This window comes from Amphiprion ocellaris, chromosome 14, assembly GCF_022539595.1.
Source record: "Amphiprion ocellaris isolate individual 3 ecotype Okinawa chromosome 14, ASM2253959v1, whole genome shotgun sequence".
Taxonomy (NCBI): domain Eukaryota; kingdom Metazoa; phylum Chordata; class Actinopteri; family Pomacentridae; genus Amphiprion; species Amphiprion ocellaris.
The window spans coordinates 17,433,067-17,457,504 of record NC_072779.1 but is presented as its reverse complement, the minus strand read 5'-3'; the positions used below and the strand labels follow the sequence as shown (position 1 = coordinate 17,457,504).

The window sequence follows — 24,438 nt, the reverse complement described above, 5'->3', positions numbered from 1 at the left end:
ATCATTTAACAACGACAATAAAAATCTATTCTATTTGATAAAGTTTGGCCTAAAATGTCAGTATTTTTTTTCACACCTTTATTAATGTAATAATGTTTTTCTCTATTTTATTATTTATTTTATCTTTAACATCTCAACGTCTTTTCTTATCTTTTGTCTTTTTTCTGTTGTGTTAGTTAACCAGTTTAAATTGTTCTATAAAATAAAAGAGCACTTTATTCAACGTCTCATCGTGTAATTTGGTTTATTTTATTCTGCTGTATTTCTTATTTTAACTTTTATATTCACCTCTAAAGCATTTTGAATAACCTCTGTATGTTCAATAAATAAATTTGCTTGCCTGCCTGCTATAGTCAAAACAGAAAGAAAAAAAATTCGATTTCTGCCACACTGAAGTGAATATTTTCCCTATCGTGAAAAATCGAGTTAAGAAGATTCCTTTTATTGACTATAACATTGCCAAAGTGCATTGGGGAACAGCTGGGATTTGTCTGAGGGTCAGATTTTAAGAATACTGACAGTTTTGTGGTCTACAATGCGATGGCTGCATGTAATACCAGTGTTTCTGAGCTGCAGGGAAGGCAGCACCGCAGCCCAGCGTGCCCTGCGGAGTTACCGAGTTGATAGGTGGAGACCCATGACGTCATCACGTACAGCGGGACGTCTCGGAGAAGATAAACAAAAAGGAAGGAAGCCTTCGGCAACACAATCGCGGCAAAATCGGTTCAAAATTTTAGCTTGCAAGCTATAGTTAGCAGCTACATGCACTGTTTTATTGCTTAGAAAGCCACCATTAGGCGTTCACAACCATGGACGACGCAATAATATTCCGTATGAGCGCATTTTCCGAGCAAGGGGGGAGAAAATACATGGAGGATGTTGTCGAGATAAGAATCGAGTACGAGCCGACGCCGTCGCCAGCCGAAGATTATCCAAAGTCACAGAGACATGGAGGGCAGGGAAAGGAGGAAACCGAGCCCACCAAACAGACTGAAAACGAGACACATAGTCAAAACGTAGCTGCAGAGTCGGGTCCAGCCTCTGCTGTGTGGGTAGAGAGTTTATCTAATGAGGACAACAGCGGCAACATCGGTGCACCAGGATCCGGTGAAAAAGACGCAGAGCATGTTGTCGACACTCGGAAGTCGGTGGCGTTTTTCGCCGTGTTTGATGGCCACGGAGGCCGGGAAGCGGCACATTTCGCAAGAGAGAACCTGTGGGGTTTGTTGAAAAGGCAGCGGGGGTTTTGGTCCAAGGATCACAGTGAAGTGTGTGCCGCTCTTCGGAAAGGATTCATCGCCTGTCATCACGCGATGTGGAAAGAGCTGCGTAAGTCATTAAAGTTAGCTTACTTGTACTTCTCCCCTCATATTTACACGCATTGCTGCATATTGCTGAAGATTCTTGAGATTACAAGCATTGCTAGAAAGCAGACTGTGTCACATGAGGCAGCATCCTTCCTCAGCTGGTATAATGATACCCGATTCTCTGCTGCCTGGCCAATCCCTGTACAAATGAGCAGTGAGCTGTCATCTGACCGCGACTCCAAGATAACCCCTGAATGTCTCATCATAGCAGTGAATACAAGTGAAGTGAGGGTTAAGATTAAGAAAGCATTTTGTAAACCTTTGATAAAGAACCTAAATAACAGAAAATCTACAGTCTGGGTCTTTTTATTATAAAACCAGTGTTGTAGATCATTGGAGAACACAGACTCTAACGTGTATAAAGATCTGTGTGTGAATTTCCGAGAAAATGCCAGGCATAAGAAGAAACTATTCTGCATTTCTTTGCCAGTGTAACACCATGTGAGAAAGATTCCAAATTACTGTTTTAAACTTATATTTTGAATGATTAGTTTTATTTTTGGTTTGGTTTTTGGAGTTACTCCCCTACAAAAATCACCCTACTCAATCTAGATTACTTCTTTCCAATTAGTTATTTAAGTTATCTGGTAAAAAGTCCTGTTGTTTTTATATGGCCATATGTATTGCTGAATAACAAAATGATGCAATGTCAGGTTTTTGCACAGCCCTAGTGTTACATGTCATTAAAATCTAAAACAGCCGACCTAAAGACTATGACTGTATTTGATCTATGAGTAAAAATATAAATTTCTATTTTCATATTTGCATTTGCCCTTTTTCCCCACAGCGGAGTGGCCAAAGACTATCACCGGCCTGCCCAGTACATCAGGCACCACAGCCAGCGTTATTGTGATCCGTGGAGTTCACATGTATGTCGCCCATGTGGGGGATTCAGCAGTAGTGGTTGGAGTAAAGGAAAATGACTCTGATATTATGCTGCAAGCACTTGAAGTAACACAAGACCATAAACCTGAACTTCCTAAAGAAAAAGAAAGGATTGAACGACTGGGTGGCAGGTGAGTTCAGAACAAAACTTCTTCAATGGTGGAATTTTTCAAGGTCAAGGTTAAAGGCTTTGTCAGACAACTAAATAGTATCAGATAGAGGGCAGAGGTGCTTGCACCTGTTGTTTCCAGAACAGCTGTGTCTTCTGTAAGACTTCAAAAACATTGTTGTGAAATTTATTTTTGTGTTTTTATTGTATCTGCAGTGTAATGAAGAAATCTGGGGTGAACCGTGTTGTATGGAAGAGGCCCAGGCTGACCCATAATGGCCCTGTGAGGAGGAGCACAGTTATTGACCAGATCCCGTTCCTGGCTGTAGCCCGATCCCTTGGTAAAGAATGCATCTGTCTTTTTTGTTTACTGGGGATTAGTATCCATAAAATTATACTGAATATTGGTAAGGGATTTCATTGTAATTGATCATAATTTCATATCTGTTGACAGGCGATCTCTGGAGCTATGATTTCTACAGTGGGGAGTTTGTGGTTTCTCCGGAGCCTGATACCACCGTGATGACCCTCGATCCCAAACGACATCACTACATTATTCTAGGCAGTGATGGACTATGGAATATGATGCCACCCAAGAATGCTGTTAATATGTGCTATAGCCATGACAAAATGGTGGTATGTAATGGTTCAACTATGACAAACATTTACACGCAGTTCGGAATGTGGTTTTAAATTTAAAATTGTTACAGTTGTCAGAGCATAAAGTATCCTCAGTATTTTCCAAAACAGGATTGTTCTGCCTTGATTTTCACACGTTTGAGGTTTGAAGCATAAAATTATTGCTAAAATATGTTTTCTTCCTCCTTTTGCTCTTGATTTCTTAAGGGACCAAAAGGAATGTCTTGCGCCCGTCGGCTGGGATGTACAGCTTTACTGTTTTGGAAGGAACGCATGCTACGCGCTGACAACACAACAGTTATAGTGTTGGCCCTGCAGGAGCGTGGAGGCCCGCCAATCCCTATGCATCGAGATGAAATTGTTGTTGACATGGCTACAGGAATTGACCATGTTCCATACCCAGGAACTACTTATAACACGTGTGAGATCCCAAAGGTCAGTGTCATAGTTTTTTGGGGGTTTTTTTTGTCTGCATTCACCTTCTGTAATGCGATGCTGGGACAAACCATACAAACCATGAATGTAAATGGCAGATATTTTCCAAATGCAGAGTTGCTGCTGGGGAAAGTCCCTCAGGATCACTCTGACAATGGAAAAATATACTAAATATTTTTGTGTGTTTGTTTGTTGTTTGCTATCCACTGTATTGTCTTTTATATATTTCAATCCATTTTTATTGTCATTTTAATGCTTTCACCAGTTACAATATGATGGTTCCTAGGCACCAGTAGCTGTTGACCTCAGGTCACACCAGCAGTTTCCATCAGGGGACCACTGGTTCACCAAATCATTCTTTGTTTTCGGGGCCAACAGGCGGAGCATGAGGATGGCATGTTTTATGAAGAAGATGAGATATTTGGAGAAGAACATGAGGGATGGACATGCCTGGAGTGGTAGTGAGGTGACTGCTCAGCAATAAAAATCTATCAAATTTTCAGCAAAATGACCGGATTTATCCAACAGTGTAAGATCCAGGCTGGTCTTGTTGAATACTGTGACAAAATTCAGCTGTTTTGAAATAAGAAGGGCAATGTTTCCCTTAAGTTGGTTTGTCTTATCTAATTCAGAACAATGGCATCATTAGCTACATTACCGGTAAAGTTTTACTCCTGTAGTAGAACTGTAGAGCATTCGATGTTGCCCAATATTTACCGAAATCATTCATGAAAGCGAGATAAATTACTCAAAAACACTGTCTTAGTGAAAGAGGGCCGTCATCACTGGTGCCACCTTGGACATTCCCTTCATCTTATAATTTAAATGCAAAGGTAATATCATGGGAGCCAGCCAAGGGCTGCTTTTACTGATGCACAACACATTATTTCCAGCTACAGTACCCAACAGTGGACTTCAATCTAAGTAATTAAGTTCTGTCTGAAAGTTTATGCCACCGCACTAAAGCAAAAGTGTACAGTGCAGGATGGGTTTGTTTTTACTCTTTTAAAAAAACTTATTCCAAATAGTTTCTACAGGGTGAATTCAGTGCCATTGAGAAAAAAAATGCCAGCCCTTTAGATTCTTGTATTCAGTCAGTGTAGTAAGTAAGAGGATAGTTCATGATTGGTTTTCATAAATTACTTAGGTTTTGGATAAACAAGTTGCCCAATTTTTACATACCTTGTGAATGCTGTTTACTTACTATTGTAAGACAAGTACTGAAAGACTAGATGAACAATGAACACTTTCTAAGGAAAAGATTGCTGTTAGAAAAGAAATCTGACTTATTTAAAGCTTGGATAGGCAGAAATCTGGAAAGGCACAAGAAAACAAACAAAATTCAATCCTCCCCTTAAAGCTCTCACCTCTCCTCTTTCTTTCCTTAAGCCCCGTTCACTACAAAAGCGGGGTATGTACATGTTTACTGGGGTGCAATCCAATATCCATACCTCTATACTATACAGTACACCAGAAAGAGATTCATTGTGTCCTAATACATAGTAAATTAAATGTAGTATGCCAAAACTATTTGGATGTCCTACTGCATCTGGTCGGATTTTGCAGTTCGCAAGCCATTATGCAAAACTGAGCATTGTGACCCACAATCCTTTGCAGTTATGTCACTACATTGTGTGTCTCACATGAGTATAAACAAGCTTAAGCTGCCGAGAGCACACAGATGACAGCTCATGTTGCACTACACACTGTCAAAGTTGGTACATTATGACAAACTAGTATGTCCCGATTGCATGCATGCTGTATGAAACAGTACATACTTTGTAACGGCAATTGTAGCATGTGAAGTAAAAAAAAAAAAAAGACAACCAAATAAAAAACTGATGTGGAATGCAACCCTACATGCATGCAACACAAGTGTAATCTCAAACAGGAACTTGAATTAGGCACAGCTTCAGCCATGAGCCCTAGACTATGGTTAGCAGAAGGCTAAGTTATTAGCAACTAGCATGGTAAATATACCTACACAGCCAAACCAGCCACTAGAACACATTTCCATATTACAGGAAAATCAAGTTATCAGCTTACTTGTCCAGGTAAAGAGGCAATCTTCCTGGACATAACTCCAGCTCTTTGAGTATATATTGCCAATGTTAGCGCTGTTATATAAAGTTTTTATTGATTTATGGCTCTTCCTCTTTAGGGTTGCTTTGCGGTGTAGATAGTTGTTGCTAATGCTTGAGTGGCAGTTTTTCCTGCAGGACTTTTCTTCTACTGAATCAGGCTTACTCCCATCTGAAGGGATTTGCATGTGCATTTGTAGAACAACTAATGGGAACCACACCCTCTCGCTGAAAAGTATCATGTCAGAAATTGTTACCCAGTGATGCCCCAGAAACTACTGCCTATCTCAGCTTTAAGTGAGCCGACACAACAGTGAGAGCTTTGAGACTGTGTCTACTTTCCCAATTACCCACCTTTTATCATTCTTCTATAGTTACTGTCTACATTCTCTATAATCCACATAAATCGTGTGTATACAGTACACATTCAACTCAGTATAGATCCATTTGAATATATCTTAGTCCAATATTATTTTAAATGACTGTTCATGTCCATGAGTTTAGTCTTTGTCCATTTGTAACAGCTTTCATCAGTGTCTCATTTTTTAGTGTTAGGCTGATAAATGGCTGCGTTTCAAAGCTTTGTGTATATTATTAGCAATTAAATTGAATGGTTATAAAATGACAGTTGCATTTACATAAAATGTTTTTTTTGATCTGCTTCATTTCAGCAGAGTGACACAGAGAATGCTCTCTCACCATTCAAAGAAAGACCCACAACTCTGGAACAGGCATTTGGGCTGTACGAAGCAGCTTTCTGTGCCACCACACAGCTCTTACCTGATGTAGACTCTGTAAGGGCCACGCTGCCCCCTTCAGATGGTTCAGTGAATGTTTTCGAAAAGCAAGACCCAACAACCCAAATGGACTGTAGTGCTTCTCCTCCACTCAAAAGGTCTCGCCGTTGTTCGAGCGCCTCCCCTGATCTTAAAGGTCCTCATCGTCGGCTCGGCCAGTCCCCCAACAAAAGTCTGTCCCAGAAGACACCTCACAGCAAAATACCAAGTGAACAATCTCGGCAAACTCGTGCTCAAACTCGAGAAAGAAGCTCCTCTGAGGAACGCGGTATCGTACCACAGCACCACAACGCTGCCTTGTGTGTGTGCTGAATCTCGTCAACTGTTTTTGCCCTGACACTACAATAATAATCACCAAGTACCAGGTGTGCCGCAGGCCTGTTTCTAGATGTATACTTTTTAAACAAAGTTTGTTGTTGTTAATATATTAGGAGTGGAGGTTGTAAATGTGTTGCTGTTTTGCCCCCTTTTCTCTTTTTTATTTTGCTCCTCTTCCTACCCCCACTTTCAATTTTAGTGTTCTAATCTAAAATGTAAAATTTTTTGAATTGTTCAAAATACCCTATTTTCATACTTTTTAAGTATGTACAGTATTTCCAAAAGATGTATTTTAAAGAAGATAGATCACCACAATTTGACCTAACGGGAGTTCACCAGAACTGTGACCCTTGAGATCATCTGTTCTAGATTTTTATTAAACTATTTTAGATTGTTTTACTTGATGGGTGGTATAATGTGCCGGTCTTTGCTTGACTGGGGTCGATACCTCAGACGGATTGTTTGGAATTTAATGTTAGATGAAATGTGCTTTGATACCATTATCTGAGATTGGTTGATGGTTACTTTCCTTCACATGCTGTGGAGTTTGAAGTTTTAAGGGTATATTCTGCAGTTGTCTAGATTAGAAGCCCCTAGAGATGGTAATACTGTAGGATACAAGCAATGGTCTGAGGCAATTATACGGGTATTGATTTTGAATCTATGTTGTTTGTTTTTTGTCTTTGGTTTATTAAGTACCATCATGATCCCAACTGTTACTCAGCTAATTGATTCTTATGCATGGCTTGTCAGGAGGTGTTACAGGGTCACTTCACCCACATCAGGGAAAAAAAAGCATATACTACATGCTCTCATCTTTCAGATGTATGTGATTTGAGTGAACTGACCCTTTAATGGTAGGTCATTTTGGCAAAATTTTCATGTTCCATTCTAAGCACCTTCATTTAATTATTCCTCATCATCTGGCCAATTAAAGGACAATTTTATGTTATGTTAAAATTGGACCTGTTTGAATGGTAAAATCAGGAATGGAGGTTGTTGCCTTTACTGGGTGTCTACCTGTCCACGAGGCACGAACACAATTTCAACATGTCTTCCTCTGTTCCTATATACTGCATCTTCTGTGTATGGTTTGGATCCATAACTTGTGTTTATAATTCGCACAGACAACACTTTATGGTATGTATGTTGAATACAGTAAGTGCCAGATTTATGATGAAATGATCAAAGTTCTAACTTGTGTTCATATGGCAGCTCAGTTACTGTTTTAACTGATTTGTTGCCTTCTTTCTACATAAAATGTCATGGTTGCCTTAGCACAATTGAGTCAGAGGTGCTTTTCATGTGTTCATATTTGGGACCCAGACAAGTGAGAATCTCCAGGATACGTTGGTGAAAGTACGGCTGTCGCCCAGCCTCGACTGTATCATGCACCTTCAGTTTTACTTTGGTGTCATTTTACCATTTGCACTGCAGCACACTAAACCTGCTCCGTGTGGTTAGTGTTTCCCAATAATTTTGAGCAGTCTGTTCATTTTTGTACAGTACGTCAATATGCAATAGAAGTTTGTACAGTACATTATTATGCAAAGTAATTGGGTTTTTCAGGAGTCTGGCATGCTCAGATCTACTCTGTATGTTGTGAAGTGTCCAGAGATAATGGATGTTAATGGGCATGTGGTGTGTCTTGACAATTACAATACTTTGGTCTGACTTTGTATCCAATGCAGCCAGTTTGCAGGACTGACTGTTACATACTGGATATATAATATTTGTGTGTTGTAATAAAGTTCTCATTTTTCAAATGGTGTCCTCTGGCTGATTGTGGTGTCTCTGGCATTACAATGTCTAGGCCTGTGTGTGGAACTTTTGTTGTGACTGAAAAATGCCTTAATCACATTTCGGTTTTACAAAGTAACTTGCTGATCAACTGTCAATAGAACTATATCTGCAGCATGTTGCCCTCAGGTCCACTGTAATTGGAGTACAAAGGGAATACATCTGCGCAGAGTACACTGGCAATTACGATGTATCCCAGTAGATGGCAGCAATGTAAAGGGATTAAATAAACACACTCTTTGTTCAGGGACATATTGCATGAAATAAATTTAAATTCAAGATAGTCACCAGTTAGTTTTTGTTATCAACACCCAAATAAGTGAACCTTGAGGATGATTTGTCATGGTCATCAAGAATAAAATCTTAGCAGAGAGATTCAGAAAGTACTCAAAAGCATGGCAAAGTAAAGATCTACAGTTCTATGACAAATATGACAAGGTGTGCAAGTGGAAAGTGAATTCACTTTTGCAAATGTTTGGCACTTTATTTCTACCTTCTTTCCATTTTAAAGGAAAAAGTAAAGTATAAAAAAGACTTTACTCCTTTTCTGGAACATTAGACTATTTTGAATGTAGCCACCTGAATAGGTAAAATGATTGCAGTTAAAAGGAATTTATATGTAGGCCATAGCTAATTACATTGGCATCATGTGGTCTTAAAAATGTTACTTGCGTACACATTTTCCCCTCCTAAGTCCCTGTGACATGTACTGCACTTTGCATTTTTGGTCCTCACCCACAGTCTGTTTCTGAGACATTACAGACATCAGATCCATGATAGTAGTGTCTTGACTTGAATATTTCATCGACTGTCAGCCCAGCATCTGCTGACCTGCCTAACACGCAACATTCCCCTCTTACTGCAGACAGTCTGTCACTGTACATCAACCAGTGAAGCGTCAAAGAGTCCACCACCTCGCCCTCTCCTCTCCCTCCATGAATTTCTTACAAATAAGCATCATCAGCTAGCAAAGGACCGGCTCAAAGCAAACTCAGTACGAAAATGACACGTACATTTATGATGCTGTCATGTGAAAAAATAAGTAATAAACCTTTACTCTCTGGCATATTCAGGTCATTACGACAGATGCAATCAAAAGACACATGTATCTAAATGCAACAGATCCCTGAGCAGAGGAAGCACTAATGCTGGAGGATCAAACCTCTTATTTTATCCAGTAAGGGATAGAATGGTTACAGCAGTTAAAAAGAAGATTTTACAAATACATATACACAGACACTGAATGGTGCCCATGCCTCTGATTTATCTTGATGTTAATAAGTGATCACTGAATTGTGTGCATGCATCCTTTTTGAAGTTTCACAATCTACATTGATCACCCCTGACTTTGGATGGACCTCAACGAGCACTAACATGATGAGTAGTGGAGGGCAACGGCAAACACCTGTGCCATGGGGAGTCCTTCTGTCCTTTACTGTGCCCCTTTATTCAGTCAGGCATGATGGACTCTGTAGTAAAGTAGAATATGTTCCAGAAATGACCTTTTTCATTTAAGGCTTTGGTGAACACAGTAAACCTATTTTTGGTCGAGTATAAAGCCGTGCTGTTTGCTCTGTGAGGCTGTATTTGGGCACAGCAATGCTTTGAGCCATTTCAAAATTTTCAAAATGACAAAGATACTGATGTTTAGCAGGTGTAATGTACACCAACATGTTAGCATTGGTGGGAATACCATTGTTTTGCAGGTATCTGGTCATACACCAATATAATGGAATACTAAGGGGGAATAAATATGTTGTCCAAATTTCATGACAACCCATTCAAGAGTTGGGACATTCCACTCACACCCACGAATGTCATGTGGTGCCAGAGAAAAAGTTATGAAATCCACAAAGGATACATTCCAAGAGCACGGCGGATGTAGGTACCATATTCAAAGGCAATCCATTTAACAGCTGCTGAGACGTCATACTGTTACATTAAAAACACAATATGCCTTGATGTTTTCAAATATTCTCTTTCATTACGGTAACTATGCTTTCTGGGAGGTCAAGCAGACAGGCACACATTTATGGAAAAAACTGAATCACTGAGTGGAGATGTTTCCTTAGTGAAGTCACACGAGATGTCAGATCTGAGCTTTCTGGCAGCTTGCAGTGGCCCAATGCCTCATTAAGACTCTGTTGTCTTTCCTGTAGTTTGTCACCCGATTATTCTGACCCCTACTCTCACTCTTTCCTTCGTCTACATAACTTATACACCTTGCACAACCTTGTACCTCATCTAAGAGTGTCCAATGAAATTCCAAAGATTAAAAAAATGAGACTGATGCTCATCTGGCACCTTCACACACTTACTATGGACAAAAGCAGTGAGAGCTATGAGAGTGTCACTGCTGTTGGTGGGGCCTGTCTTCTTACTTGTTTCTCTCCACATCTCCTGTCTCCTTCTGACAGTATCAGTAGTGTTTCAACAGGACTTTAATGGCCTCCCCTCTGCCACTCTTGGGAGGCTCTAGAGTAAGTGTTATGAGGAGAAAGACTTCTCCAGATGATGGGAAATGACGTGCCCTCCTTTCCTCCTCTTGCTCTGACTCAAAGAAGCCAAGCAGCATTGTGATCAAATACTATTTTTATTTTTTTTTCCACTCTTGTGAAGCTCAGACTCACATCAATTCCCAAACTTGTGATCCTCCCTTTATTATTATGTGATTTATTCATCAAATGCTCCACTGTAATTAATCACTGCCTTCTTGGCTCTGCTTTGCGACACTGATGTGGTTTATTAGCATTGTGTGGTGAATCAGAATGCTTCTAGTTCTCCTCATTAGCTGATCTTGATGATAACTGCTGAATAGGGTCTGGCTCCACAATTCTGCCTCATAAGTTGATGGTCTATGATGTTGGCCAGGATCATATGAACCTGGTGGACTTCCACTTTTGATCATACAGTCACCACCCTCCCTTTCTGCCTCGTGGCTTGTTCACAAAGTCCAGTGGCGTCTTCCACAATTTCTCTCTGTCCTCTTGATATCTTTGTTCAGTCACTCTTTTGCTCATAGACAAAAACACGGAGGGACACTCAGCCCAATTGCCTGCAGCTCAAAGTCACTTTTTCTGCAAACTGTGGCACATGTGCACAGAGTGTACATAATCTAAGCAAGCGTCATGGAGTGAAGGTCCACCCTATGTCTAACAAAATGGGCCTTAATGTTATTTTTATTAGATTTTTTTATGAAAACCAAAGTTTGTATTTAACTTGTGTGAGTCACGTGGCATTTTCATTAACAAACAGTCAAATATCTAAAGGTCACTTATGCATGTGTTTTTAATTGCAATAGCTAATTACACATCTAGTCAGATTGAGACTGGATGGAGCTTTGCTGGGAATTACGTTGCCAAAAAAATTGATGAGACAAACTGTCCCTCTCTTATAGGTGCCACACAAGTTAGAGTGGTGTGAAAGAGCTAAAATAGTAAGTCACAACATCCAGTGAGGTCTTGTCCTATCGTTGTACAGTGGAGTAGCTTAGAGCAAAGGGACAGAAAGAGGTTCAGCACCTCCAAGTCTGAGGCCATTGTTCCCTGCCAGAAACTGGTAGATAGCTTCCTCTGGGTTTGGGGGAGTTGCTGCCCCAGACAAAAGAGTTTAAGTATCTCACCATCTTTTGTGTGATGGGAAAATAAGAGCATGAGATGGACAGGCAGCTTAGTGCAGCAACACCAGTAATGCAAGCGTTGTACTGGACTGATATGGTGAAGAGAGACTTTTGTGGTTTGGGCATCTGATTAGGATGCCTCCTGGGAGACTTTCTTTGGAGGTTTTACAAGCATGTCCATTCGGGTAGGAGACCCTGGGGTAGAGCCAGAACTCAGTGGATAGATTATAAATCTCATCTGGCCTGGGAAAGCCTCGGGATCCCCCAGGAGGAACTGGGAAGCATGGCTGGGGAGACGGATGTCTGGAGTGACCTGCTTCACCTTCTGCTTCTGTGATCTTAGAAAATTGATGAATAGATGGAAGTCTTGTCTATGACTATTCTTTTGTATTATTTTTTGACTCAAGTCTCATTTTGACTTTCACTTTGACTCGCTGCTTTCTGTCTGTGATTAGTTACTTTTAGACAACAAAACTATTGAATTAGGTTTAGCGAAGAATCATGGTTTGGAATAAAATTCACCTTCTAGCTGCATTTATCACATATTACAAACCTACATTGTATAGGTTTCTCGGGTGACAACTCCACCAGGGTTACTCACAAGATGGCAAGAGGTTGCCACTGTTATTAGAGTTACTTTCTCTTTATCAGTGCTCAGAATGGATAAAAACACATCAACTGGTCTAAATAATCCAGTAGGGTTGAAGAGGTCCTTACTGGTTCAGATGTGTGCCAATGATATGCACTGATAACTGAGTATTTCATTTGCCAATAACCTCTAAATTGACTGCGAAAACGCAACTTTTGGAGAACGGCCTGTTGGTAGCCACCATTTCTACTTACACCTACAAAAAAGGAACATTATAATCCCATTTGCAGTAGTATTTCTGAACACTGGGTGAGGTTTAATTCAATATTCACTTTTCTTTAAGCTCAGGGTTGGCTCATTTAAAAAAAGAAAGAAAGAAAAACATAAAAAAAAAACAACTGGCCTGTGTAGCTTGCTCGATGTTTGTGCTTCTACTTCAAATGCTTACTTTTGCCCTCTGCTGTTTTGCCAGGGGCAGGTACTGTGTTTTGTGAGCTCCTTGCTGAAAAGTGGAGGGTTGACAAGAGCTGGGACTTGAGCTTTCCTGATTTACACTAGATATTACAACTACCTAGAATCTACTAGATCCAGGAATGCATTTTTGACATGAAATCATCATGGATGTTGTTACAAAAATCATGCACTTTCCTACCTTACTGTAAACAAAGCAAGTTGAACACAGCTATGATATTCTTCTGTTATCCTGTTCACTGAGCCTGATAACCACTGTCACAGTAAGCAGTCACAAAGACAAACTGTTTAAGTCAACCCAGGCTGTGCAAAAGTATATTTGGATACATTTACATAAGGGGGGCGGTATTGGCACCGGATGACTAATCGTGCACACAGAGACTGTTGTAGAGCTGCATATTTCTCACAAGAAGAACAAACTAGAATCTTAAACCATCCAACTATCCATTGTCTATACACTGCTTAATCCTCATTAGGGTTTTTGGGGGATGGAGTCTATCCCAGCTGACTTAGGGTGAAGGCAGGGGACACCCTGGACAGGTCACCAATCTATTGCAGCGCTACACAGAAGGACAAACAAGCACACTCACATTCATGCCTATGGACAATTCTGGATTACCAATTAACCTCGGCATGTTTTTGGACTGTAGGACAATCTCAAAGCAGCATGAAAAATTTTATAAATATAGTTTAGAATGAAAGCAGCACAGCTGCTGCCACCAAAGACAGGAAGCAAAGCTTGCAAATACTTTATGACTGTGTGAATGTATTAATTTTATCTATCTTTAAGTTCAGACTTACCAAAAACACTGTCCAATGTTCAAACAGGCTCACATGCAAATCTTGTAAGGTCAACTAATATAAGCATCTTGTGCTTTAATCAGACTCTGCTTTAGGATTATATCGCTATCCAAAGGCCTAAAGAATAATGAAAAGGCTTTGAAATTGCTTGCAGGTCTAAAAATTCTTGAAACCTGAGAGCTTAAGAAGAAGGCAACTGACTTTTGAATATGTTTCATCCCTTATCAAAGATGATTTTTCATTTCTTACTGACTCATCTGTCTCAACACCACTGCCCTTACGATCTTCTGTGGAAGCGGACACCATTTTCCAAAAAAATGGGTTGGTCAGTAGGCAGTGGTTTTACACATGTTGATCTGTTGTTTCAAACATAAACTGTTCCAAAGCACGTTGGGTGTAGTAAGCACCGTTGACATGGCATTGCACACCCTGGTGAGATGTGAGACATCAGTTGTAACCCTGAAAATCCAAGATTAAAGCTGCAGTTACCTCACTAACCTTAAATTAATCTTCGTACTTCAGGCCTCTGGTGTCTAAAGCTCGTGGTGTGTTGCTCTTAAGCGAGACACACAAAAGCCCAGACACAGATGGCTTCAAGTAGCTTACTCATCCTCAGGCAGTCCAGGCTCTTCCAGGAAGAAGTGAAGTGTTTGAGAAAAGAAGGCTCATCTATGTATCACTTAATTCATTTAACTCCGGCATAGGTGTCAATGTTGTCAGGTGTAACAATAACACAATGATTGCGTGTCCAGGTTTTGGCTGAACTGTAAGAAGCAGTTTACGTCATGAATTAGTGAGTACTAGAATTACTTTATGATATCTGTGAAATGTTCTGTTTTAAATATAAAATGTTAGACAAAAACATTACATTGACAATTTACAATTTCATTTGTAGTGCCTCTATTTATTATTGAATTTATTTGTTCCAAGTACACCACTAAAGTGGACTTTCTCACAGTAGATACTCTGACTTGCCAAAAATAGGTGTAAATAAAAATAACTGCTTTTTATTTTACATCTTCTGTTTTTTGCTTTTACACATTAAAATGTCTGCCAGGAGAAAAATCGACACTGTACTTGGAGTCTGTTGAATTTTTACTCTAGTGATAATAACTACTGGTTCACAGTGTGGGAGATGATTGTATGCTCTCATTCTGAAGCTGGATTTAGAGGTTTGGTGAGGTTAAGATTCTTAACTGTCTTTAAGACCTGTTGTTTCCCTGCAAAGTCTATTTCACCTCACACACTTAAAGGGAAGTTTTAAGGTAGACATGTCTGGGTATTAGGACAGGTTTCGCAACTTGCAAGTGTCTGTAAGAAGATGTGATTGCATAAATATAATGGGTTTTTTTTGTTTTTGTTTTTTTTTTGTTATTGAGGAATTGAGGGAAGAACCAGGATGATCTGTTGAACTTAAATAATTCCGCTTTTCAAAATACTCAGACACTTTACATAGCTACATTATAAAATCAGCAAATATTAAAACAGACGGACATCATAAAACAAGTCATAACACACATCATAAAAATAAATTAGTATTATATATTAAACGCAGTTCTGAACAGGTGGGTCTTGATGTGTGATTTGAAAGTGGTCAGATCGGTGCAGTCACGGATGTGTTGGGGTAGGGAGTTCCAGGGTGTGGGGGCAGACATGGAGAAGGCTCTGTCGCCCCAGGTTTGATGCTTGGTTTTGAACAGGGAGGGAAAGAAGGTTTGCATCAGAGGAACGGAGACTGTGGACAGGTCTCTGAGGTATGGGGGGCTTGGCTATGAAGGGCTTTGTGAGTCAGAAGGAAGACTTTGAACTGGATGTGTTGTGGGACAGGGACCCAGTGGAGGTTTTGGAGGACAGGGGTGATGTGTTCACGAGAGTGGGAGTGGGTGAGGAGGTGGGAAGCATAGTTCTGGACATACTAAAGTTTATTGAGGACTTTTGAGGATGAACCATAGAGAATGCTGTTGCAGTAGTCAATTCGGGATGTGATGAATGCGTGGATGAGGGTTTCAGCAGCAGAGAAGGAGAGTGAGTTGCGGAGGTGTGCAATGTTTCTGAGGTGAAAGAATGCGGTCCGGGCGATCTGCTTGATGTGTTGTTCGAAGGTGAGGTTGCTGTCGAGAATGATTTCCAGATTTCGGATGTGAGGTGATGGGGACAGAGTGGAGTCGTCAATGGTTAGGACAATGTTGTCAGTGTTTTTCGTGAGGGTGTGGGGGCCAATTTGTCATAGTTTAGCTGTAGAAAGTTATTTTACATCCATGTTTTTTTTTTCACCGAGGCAGTTGGTCAGGGTGGAGCAGGTTCTTGGGGTGATGGATTGGGTTGAGATGTAGATCTGTGTGTCGTCGGCATAGCAGTGCAAATGAAGACCATGTTTACGTTTGATGTTACCAAAAGGAAGGATGTAGAGGATGAACAGGAGGGGGCCGAGCACCGAATCCTTGCAGCAGAGGAGCGACGGAAAGGTGCAGTTATTGATGTTGATGAATTGTTGTCTGTTTGAGAGATACGACCTGAGCCTGGAGAGAGCGGTACTGGTGATGTTGAGGAGTAATTCCAGGTGGGAGAGCAGGATGGAGTGGTTGATGGTGTCAAAGGCTGCAGTAAGGTCGAGCATGATGAGGATGTTGAGGAGGCCAGAGTCTGCAGAGAGGAGGATGTCGCTAGTGACTTTAAGAAGGGCTGTTTCAGTGCTGTGTTGTGAGCGGAATCCAGATTGAAATGGTTTGAACAGGGCATTGGAGGTGAGGTGGATTTTGATTTGGGCAGCTACGACACGTTCCAGGATTTTTGACAGAAAAGGGAGGTTGGAAATGAGACAGAAGTTATTCATGATGTCGGGGTTGGGTCCAGGTTTTTTAAGGATGGGGATAACAGCAGCAAGTTTGAGGGGTTAGGGTACTGATCCAGAGCTGAGGGATGAATTAATGACTGTAGTAATGAGAGGAGAGATGGAAGGGAGACAGGCCTTAATGAGAGTGGATGGGATGGGATCAAGAGTGCAGGTGGAGCTGCTCATTCAAATCAGAAAGATCAGACAGGAAGGATGGATGTTTCTGTGGGGGGCAGTGGATGATGGCAATGACCAGGGAAGTTTGACCAGATAATTGAAAAAATAAAAGAGAGATGTTCAAAGGAGCTAACTGCAGGGGTGGAGATGGCGGATATTTTGTCCTTCCTGTATATGGCAGCAACACCACCACCCCACCCCTCAGGATGAGGTTCATCAATGTATGAGCATCCTATGGGTGTGGTCTGGTTTATTGAGAGATAGTTTTCAGTTTCAGGTGACGCTGCTTACGGATTGGTGGAAACAGACGGAGATTGGATGGATTCATGTGCTGTTTGTTGTGATGATGTAATACAGAAATGCAAGAAGACCACAGTGAAGGGAAGGAGATTTTTTTTACTTTAGTTTTAGTTTTTCCATTTGCTAGTTACAGCAAAAACCAATATGATGGCAGATATTGTGGGAAATCTATTAAAACGTTTGGCAAAACAACAATATAGGGCAAGAATAGGCTGCAGTATTTGTCTGTCAAACTTAAGGAAATTTCACAGAGAGTTGTGCAACACAATGATTAGCCATCCAATGATGGCCTGCTGAGAAGTTTACAGTGTTTGAAGGAGCTCCTTTTCCTTTGTTGAGGCAGGTTTGTCACCACATGTAAGCACTGCAAGAGGACTGAATGTAATCCTCCACTAATGTGTCCTTGCAAGTCATTCTTGCTTAAAGACGTCTGACCTCCAATAGCTTATAAGGCTCTTACTCTGATCAAACCTCTGAAGCTCGGATTATAACGCCATAGAGGGTCATCAGTGGGAAACACAAGTTAGAAGTGTCGACACTCAGTGTGAGCGCTGTGTTTTGTGACAAGGTCCATTGGTAATCCTGCTGACCTGATTAAACATGCAGACCTTAACCTCACAAATCAGTGCAGCTTACAGCACTGCAATGGAAAATGTGCTCCAAAAAGACAGTAAACTACAAAAAATTCTAAATGAAAGAAACGTGAAAATTCTGTTGCTATTTTCAGTTCAAGTCTGGTCCTCTTGCTGGATAGATTTTGACTTCCATGCCTAAAATGTAGAATTCCGAAAATAAGATGTGGACACTCTAGCTCTCTGTCAGCACTGCTGCTGTCACAGCTAATCAGTCTTTCTAACTCGCTATAAAGCAATTTTCTGGCCATGGATGAAGTCAGCTTGACTGACCATCAGCGAGTTAACTTTTGTGGTTTTAACTGCAGCTCTTGTCTTCAAATCAGGAAGTGCTGCCATACGCTTTGCTGGTAGACATTTTTAAAATGAAGCTAAGATACCATGTAAACTCTGAATACAGTTTGCAATTGTTTTGAATCAAGACAACTTCTGTTGAAATTATGTTCAACCAACAAACTGCACTGAGTTAGAGCAATTATTTTCCTCTACAATCAAATGTATGTTGATTTTTAGGATGATTGATCATGATTGTTAGCATAAACATAAGGCTTCTGTTGGTTGTTCATAAAAAATTAAGTTATTCCAACTAATTTTCGATGCTATTTAAAAGGAATGTCTGTGTGGTATGAATAGTTGCATATTTAATTTTCTTCTTCATATTTAAACTTTTTAAGTTGACAAACAAAAAAATAAGTTGCTTCAATCAAGATTTTTCAGTGGTAAGAAGAGAACATGCAAACTCAACACAGAAAGATCCCAGGCCCAGGCCGGGACGCCAACCGGGGATCTTCTAGTGCTAACCACTGAGCTAAGATGGATTCACTGATGCAAAAATATACACTGCATATTTCTGAAATATTATTGAACCACTGTAAATCTGAATTGATATATGAACACAGGTTAATAAAGCAAGTCAAAGTGAAGTTTTACTATACATCTGTCAGGACAGACACAATAAGACAGGAATGTCTTCCTTGCTGCTGCTGTTCTGTCTTCATTGTTTTCCTCACTGTGTTCACACCACATCTGGGTACATGCACAAACACACATACACTCACGAATGCAAAAACACAGAGAGGGAAAAGTGAAAAGAAACAGTTGACTCATCTCATTCCTAATTTCCTGCTAGCGACAGAGGCAGCTCCCAAGTGACTGAATTTGTATCGCTAGAGTGTGTTGTCTTTTCACTTTGGATTAAGGTGAGAGTGAAGGAAGGAGGACGTGCTGGAAGCCTGGGAGCCGTCCAGCGCCTTTTCTGTCACCGCCAGTGTGTCTGCTGCTTCGAAAACCAACACTTTCACATACTCAACACAACGCCCTGTAAAAGACAGCTGACTCCAGCTGCACAGAGCAGAACAACACATGTATACAAACACACACAACTCCAGCTAACCTATAATACAGGGACTATTAAGTCTTTGATATTAGAAAAGATTTATCAGGTATTTAATTTGCTGTAGTAGCCAAAATTAGACATTCCCTAGAATAACATTGTTGTCTGCAAATAACGTCAATTTAGAAACACTTCAAATTTCCTTGCAGCAAACAAACATGTATTAAATGGTGGACCGGTGGGCTGTACTACGAAGTGAGATTAGTGGGTTAGCGAGGTAAGTTGAGCCGAAAGTCATAGTTTTCAGTATCATGAAGGTGGCTCTGTTTTTACTTAAATAGATCTCCGTGGAACCATATGCTGCAGAGCTAACCTGGTTGGGAGCAGATGATGTTCAGTTTTGGATTTAAAACGGCTGTAAGAAGCGTCTCTCTTTAAACAAAGTGTTTACAAAAATCACTGAATGAAGCCGCATATTTACAGTATTGTACACTGTATGAATTGCATTGCCATGGGAACCTATATGTATTTAGTTATTGATGCAAAAATCATTTAAAAGGGTTTTAAGTTTGGACCTGATTTGCTGTCAAGCCCGTTTACATGCTGGTACTGCAGCTGATAGAAGACTGATTTAGTTGTATTTTTTTACAGAAAATATTCAATCAGTAACATTATTTTCAGTTTGATTTGACCAAAAATTACACTGATATCCTGCATTATGGGACAGTGTCAGACGTAAATCCACTTCAATACAAGTACAGTACAAGTACAATATCATGTTTACATATATGAAGTCTGACATTTAATAGCTCCAGTGTACAGCTGTTTATCATAATCAGCTGCATTGATTGATAAAGTAAATCTGCATATGTAACTGTTTTTTTTAACCAGCATTCCTGTCTTGCATCATTTGCAGTAGCAGCTTTTTACCATCATATTTTTGATATTTTTCATTGTTCTCATTTTAAACAACCTGTTGACTTCAGCAGCTGTTCACAATCATTTCATTTTGTGCAAAAGAAGCCTCAAATGATGCGTTAAACACACTTTTGTGTGAATCGTGCACCAAGTTTGAAGCAGAAAGCAGCATAACCCTCAGATGGTAATATAACTCAGGTTTACTTCTTGGTTATTTTTTTGTCATTTTTCATCTTTATTGTGAAATGCCTTCTTGATTTTCAACATTTGACTGAATTAGAGTAGAAAGTAAAGCTCTAAGCCTTTTAGAATTCATTCTATTAGCAGTCAAATCATCAATAAACACTAGTGACTAGGTGCCATTAACAGTCATATGTATACATGCCATAACACTGCCTGCACCATGTTCAACAGACGATGTGGCATATTTTGGATTATGAGCCCTTCCTTCCCTTCTCCAAACTCTTCTCTTTCCATCATTCTGGTTCAAGTTTCTCCTGGTATCATCTGTCCAAAGACGCCTGTTCCAGAAACGGGTGGCTGTCGCATATGTTTTCTAGCAAACTCTCATCTGGCCATTGTGTTCTTAGGTGTTACCAGTTTGCATCTTGAGGTATACCCTCAGTATTTACGTTCATCAGTGCGTCTTTACATTGTATACTTGACAATGATACATCTACCTTGTCAAGAGTTCTCTTGACTTGGCTAGATGTTGTGAAGGGATTTTTCAACATCAAGGAAAGAATTTTGCAATCATCTGCTTTAGTTGTCTGTGATGGTCTTCCAGGACACTGTACTACAAAGCAAGTTTGACATAGAATATCTTTGGTTATCTAGTCCTGATACCTGCAGTCACACTAAGTAGTCACACAACATGAATATCAACTTATGAAGTCAACTTAGGTTTTCCAAATCTAACTACAAGCATGTTCACATACAAGGAATGGTGTCACCAACAGACAGATCTGGAGCTGCAGATTTCTCACAAGAAGTAGGCCTACGAACTATGATCAGAAACAACTACAATGACTTCTGAAACCAAACCAAACACTGTAACCACAACAACTACACCAAACACTACAAGAGTAGCAACTCTTGTGACTTAATTGCTCACTGAAACTACAACAATACCTGCAATGGAACATGGTAACTACTACAACTAAACCAACTGCTCAAACTACAGCTTGTTCAGCAGCCACGCGGGGGTGACTGAGCAAGCTGCAGGCACAACACTTATACAGTATATCAGGTGTTACAGTGACAATTTTAATTGACGCGTTCACGTGACAATGAGCAGAATTAACATTTTTCTGGTGACATCTGATCATATTCAAAATTCAATCTACTTTTATCCCCAATTCAGTGCTTATGGACTTTATGTACTTCTACTGAACAAATGCAATAAAATGATGAGTCCTTGCGGAACCAGCAGTTTAGTGATAATTCTTTTTGAACTCATCATCGAGTGTTACCCCTTCCACTTTATGTGCAGTCATTTGACCCACTGCTTAGTCTGTAGCAACCATAATATAGTGTCCACTAAATAAATATTATGTAAAATAAACAAAACAAGGACTACATATGATAGTGGCATGAGAAAGTTGTGACTGTTTAAAAAATGTAGCAGGTAACAGTCACTGAAAAGTTCTGAGCAATTTTGTTCAAAATGAAATTTTAATAAAACACACCATTTGATGTTGAATAAGCAGTCTCACTGTTGTGTTAGAAGATTATTTGTCCATGCAGTAGTTGCCTTTAAACTGCTAGTGCAGCTGTTCAGTAAAAACTCCCTCAATTACCTCCAGGTTGCAACTCTGCAAGTGTACTAAGTGTATTACTTCCTGGTAATTTGTTATACTTTCACAAACAATCACCTAGAAGGTTTGAAAGAATACATAGCAGCTACATGCATTAATGTTGCAAAATATACAGCCTAATCAGACACTGTAACATTGTTGCTGTTGTATGAGGTGTGGTGCCGGGCAGCTACACTGAGTATCATGTAATATTGAGTATTGTGGAGCCATTCTGTCTTCCCAAGTCCCATCTACCGCTGTCAGATGCCCTCAGGCACGGAGGCAGGCTTATTTATCTATGAAAGGTCCCTTCTGCTTTCAGGAAAGAAACACACACACACACACACACACACACACACACACACACAGAAAGTGTTGAAAGTGCTATGCACAGAAGACACTTAAGGCCCTCATACATACCCTAGAAGTTCCAGAAGAACTCAAAGATGATGCTCCGAAAATACTTTTAGGTGAGGCGGGGTATGAGTTAAAAGGCTGCTCTACAAAAGCCTCTGGTCTCTGATGGGATTTCTGACACTTATGGATCCCAGAAAACGCACAGGAGTGGCACACTTGGCAGGACAAGGGGTAAATGATTTAACAGTAGATCTAATGCAACAGAGCAGCCAGAGAGCTGCAGCGTCACAGGGCTAAACCACTGCAACTAATAATGTCCTCAGACATAAATTGTTTTGTTCAAAATAAAAAATGTCCATGTTTTTGTCCCACTGTGTATCCAAACTTGGCTTCATGTCTCCACAACAGCATGTTCTCGTAAATAATGGACTCAAAGTTAAGTTAAATAAATATTTCCAACCAGCAGTAGTGTAAGCATGGCTAGGTTTTACCACTGCAAGTTTGTACATTGTAACATAATTACAGTTCACAACACTGATGCAAATTACATTAATATAGTCCTGACAACGAGACTTTCTTTGTTATTTATTATCAATTATGTTCTTGTTGTAACATTAAAATTGACGTGTTGTATACTCATATACTCAGATGCGGATCTAGAGAAAAATTAATAGGGTGGCAAAGGGGTAGCAGATACATTTTAGGGGGTGGCATAAATATATATTTTTATTTATATATATATAAATATATATATATAAATATATATATATATATATATATATATATATATATATATATATATATATATATATATATATATATATATATATATACATATGATGATTGGCATTGGTTTGTCTGTCTGTCTGTTAGCAACATTACTCAAAAATGGAATGACGGATTTTTATGAAACCAACCAGCAGGCGTTATCAAATTGACACAAATACTGCTAAGTATGTTAAATAAGTAAATAAGTAAATATCGTTTGTATTTGTCAACCAATCCTAAACATGAGTTGTTCTTATTAGCTGTCAATCAGAATATGTCATTTGATATGTCTAGCAGAAAGAGGAAAAGATTTAAACTGAAATAAAGTCAACCTTATACACTTTGAAGAAACCAAATGCTAGATATGTTAAAAATGTTTCTTAAATTTAGCAACAAATTAGATTGAGAATAGACAATGTCTCTCTTATGCACTGTTTTGGGAAATCTGCATTTGTGTGATCTATGCTTATGTTCGGCCTGCCTCAATGATTACATTATCAACTCATTGTCTTAGATTTGTGGTTGTATTTTTTGATGCTCTTTATTTGAGACATTTCTTACAATAATTCTATAATTCCAATATTTGGATATTCTTAAGAATTAAGGATCTACTTATCATCTTAAAATTAAAAGACTAACTACATCAGATAATAATTTGTCCAAAAAGGTAATTATTGCGACAGGTGTACCTCTTCCTCAGATATATAATACTAAAGCAATATTCATACCATGTTGACCAGTTGGACCAGAGATAGTCTGATTTACCTTTCGCTGTCTGAGCTCTGCATGCCTTCATTTCTTTCTCTCTCTCTGAACTCTTCCTCCTCCATCTCCTCTCTGGGATGCTCTTCCTCCTCTCTTCTTTTAGGCTGGGAAAAGCTGCTGGTGGTTCCCTTCCTCTTCATTCTTTACCGTCTCCTACAAGAATCACACTGATTGAACTATGTTTTTCCTTTGATAATTTTCATTATTAACTATGATACAATCTGATGTGTACCATTTAAACCTTTAAAGAGATACTTAACATGCAAACGTTTTTTGAGCTGTAAACTAAATGATATGACTGTACTATAATGAAACACATCAATGTTGGTGTTATTATGATCTTGACACCAAAATTATAAAAAACAGCATTAAACAAGCAGGATGTAGTTTTCATACAGTGCATGAAAACCTGGTGTGACTGGGGGTTTGGTTACACTTTAATGTCATGTAAAGTCTTAGTGAATGTGTGATTTCTTTTGACTCAGTCTGTTGTCAGAACCACAGGATGTAATTATCAAAATATGAGAAAAAAACTTCCACAGACGATCCCCCACCATCCTTCTGTGGCTGTTCTCTAACATTAGCTAGCTACATAATTAAAAATTAGCAAGGCCCAGGCTCACTGGAAACCGTGGCTCGTCTCACAAG

The 24,438-nt window shown here is 39.6% G+C and overlaps 2 protein-coding genes across 11 annotated transcripts in view; one reads left to right on the top strand and one right to left on the bottom strand.

Annotated features, from left to right (window-relative positions):
* The window catches only part of LOC111571747 (roundabout homolog 1-like), a 143,271-nt gene that overhangs the window by 98,853 nt on the left and 19,980 nt on the right, over positions 1 to 24,438 (bottom strand). For 6 of the 7 annotated variants that reach the window (XM_055017086.1, XM_055017090.1, XM_055017091.1 and 3 more), the window contains one exon: positions 23,791 to 23,943. The exons of the other annotated variant lie outside the window; for it this stretch is intronic. The gene's annotated coding sequence lies outside the window, so the exon portion shown is untranslated. The remainder of the gene's footprint in view (positions 1 to 23,790; positions 23,944 to 24,438) is intronic. 7 annotated transcript variants of the gene reach the window in all.
* LOC111571751 (protein phosphatase 1D-like) lies at positions 660 to 8,402 on the top strand. Of its 4 annotated transcripts, none has more exons than XM_023275065.3 (7): positions 660 to 1,329; positions 2,155 to 2,383; positions 2,578 to 2,702; positions 2,816 to 2,997; positions 3,208 to 3,435; positions 3,814 to 3,901; positions 6,191 to 6,330. In XM_023275065.3, the coding sequence occupies exons 1-6, from the start codon at positions 810 to 812 to the stop codon at positions 3,895 to 3,897; spliced, it is 1,368 nt and encodes a 455-aa protein (XP_023130833.1). In that variant the 5' UTR covers positions 660 to 809; the 3' UTR covers positions 3,898 to 3,901; positions 6,191 to 6,330. The 4 variants fall into 4 exon arrangements, with proteins under 4 accessions (XP_023130833.1, XP_023130831.2, XP_023130830.2 ...); XM_023275064.3 differs by having other exon boundaries at positions 661 to 1,329; positions 6,188 to 6,327; XM_023275063.3 differs by lacking the exon at positions 3,814 to 3,901 and having other exon boundaries at positions 6,191 to 8,402.

Coding starts and splice junctions, on each gene's coding strand:
- LOC111571751 (XM_023275062.3), top strand. CDS start 810: ATGGACGACGCAATAATATTCCGTATGAGCGCATTTTCCGAGCAAGGG. Junction 1,330..2,154: donor CGCGATGTGGAAAGAGCTGC/GTAAGTCATTAA, acceptor TTTTCCCCACAG/CGGAGTGGCCAAAGACTATC. Junction 3,436..6,187: donor ACACGTGTGAGATCCCAAAG/GTCAGTGTCATA, acceptor GCTTCATTTCAG/CAGAGTGACACAGAGAATGC.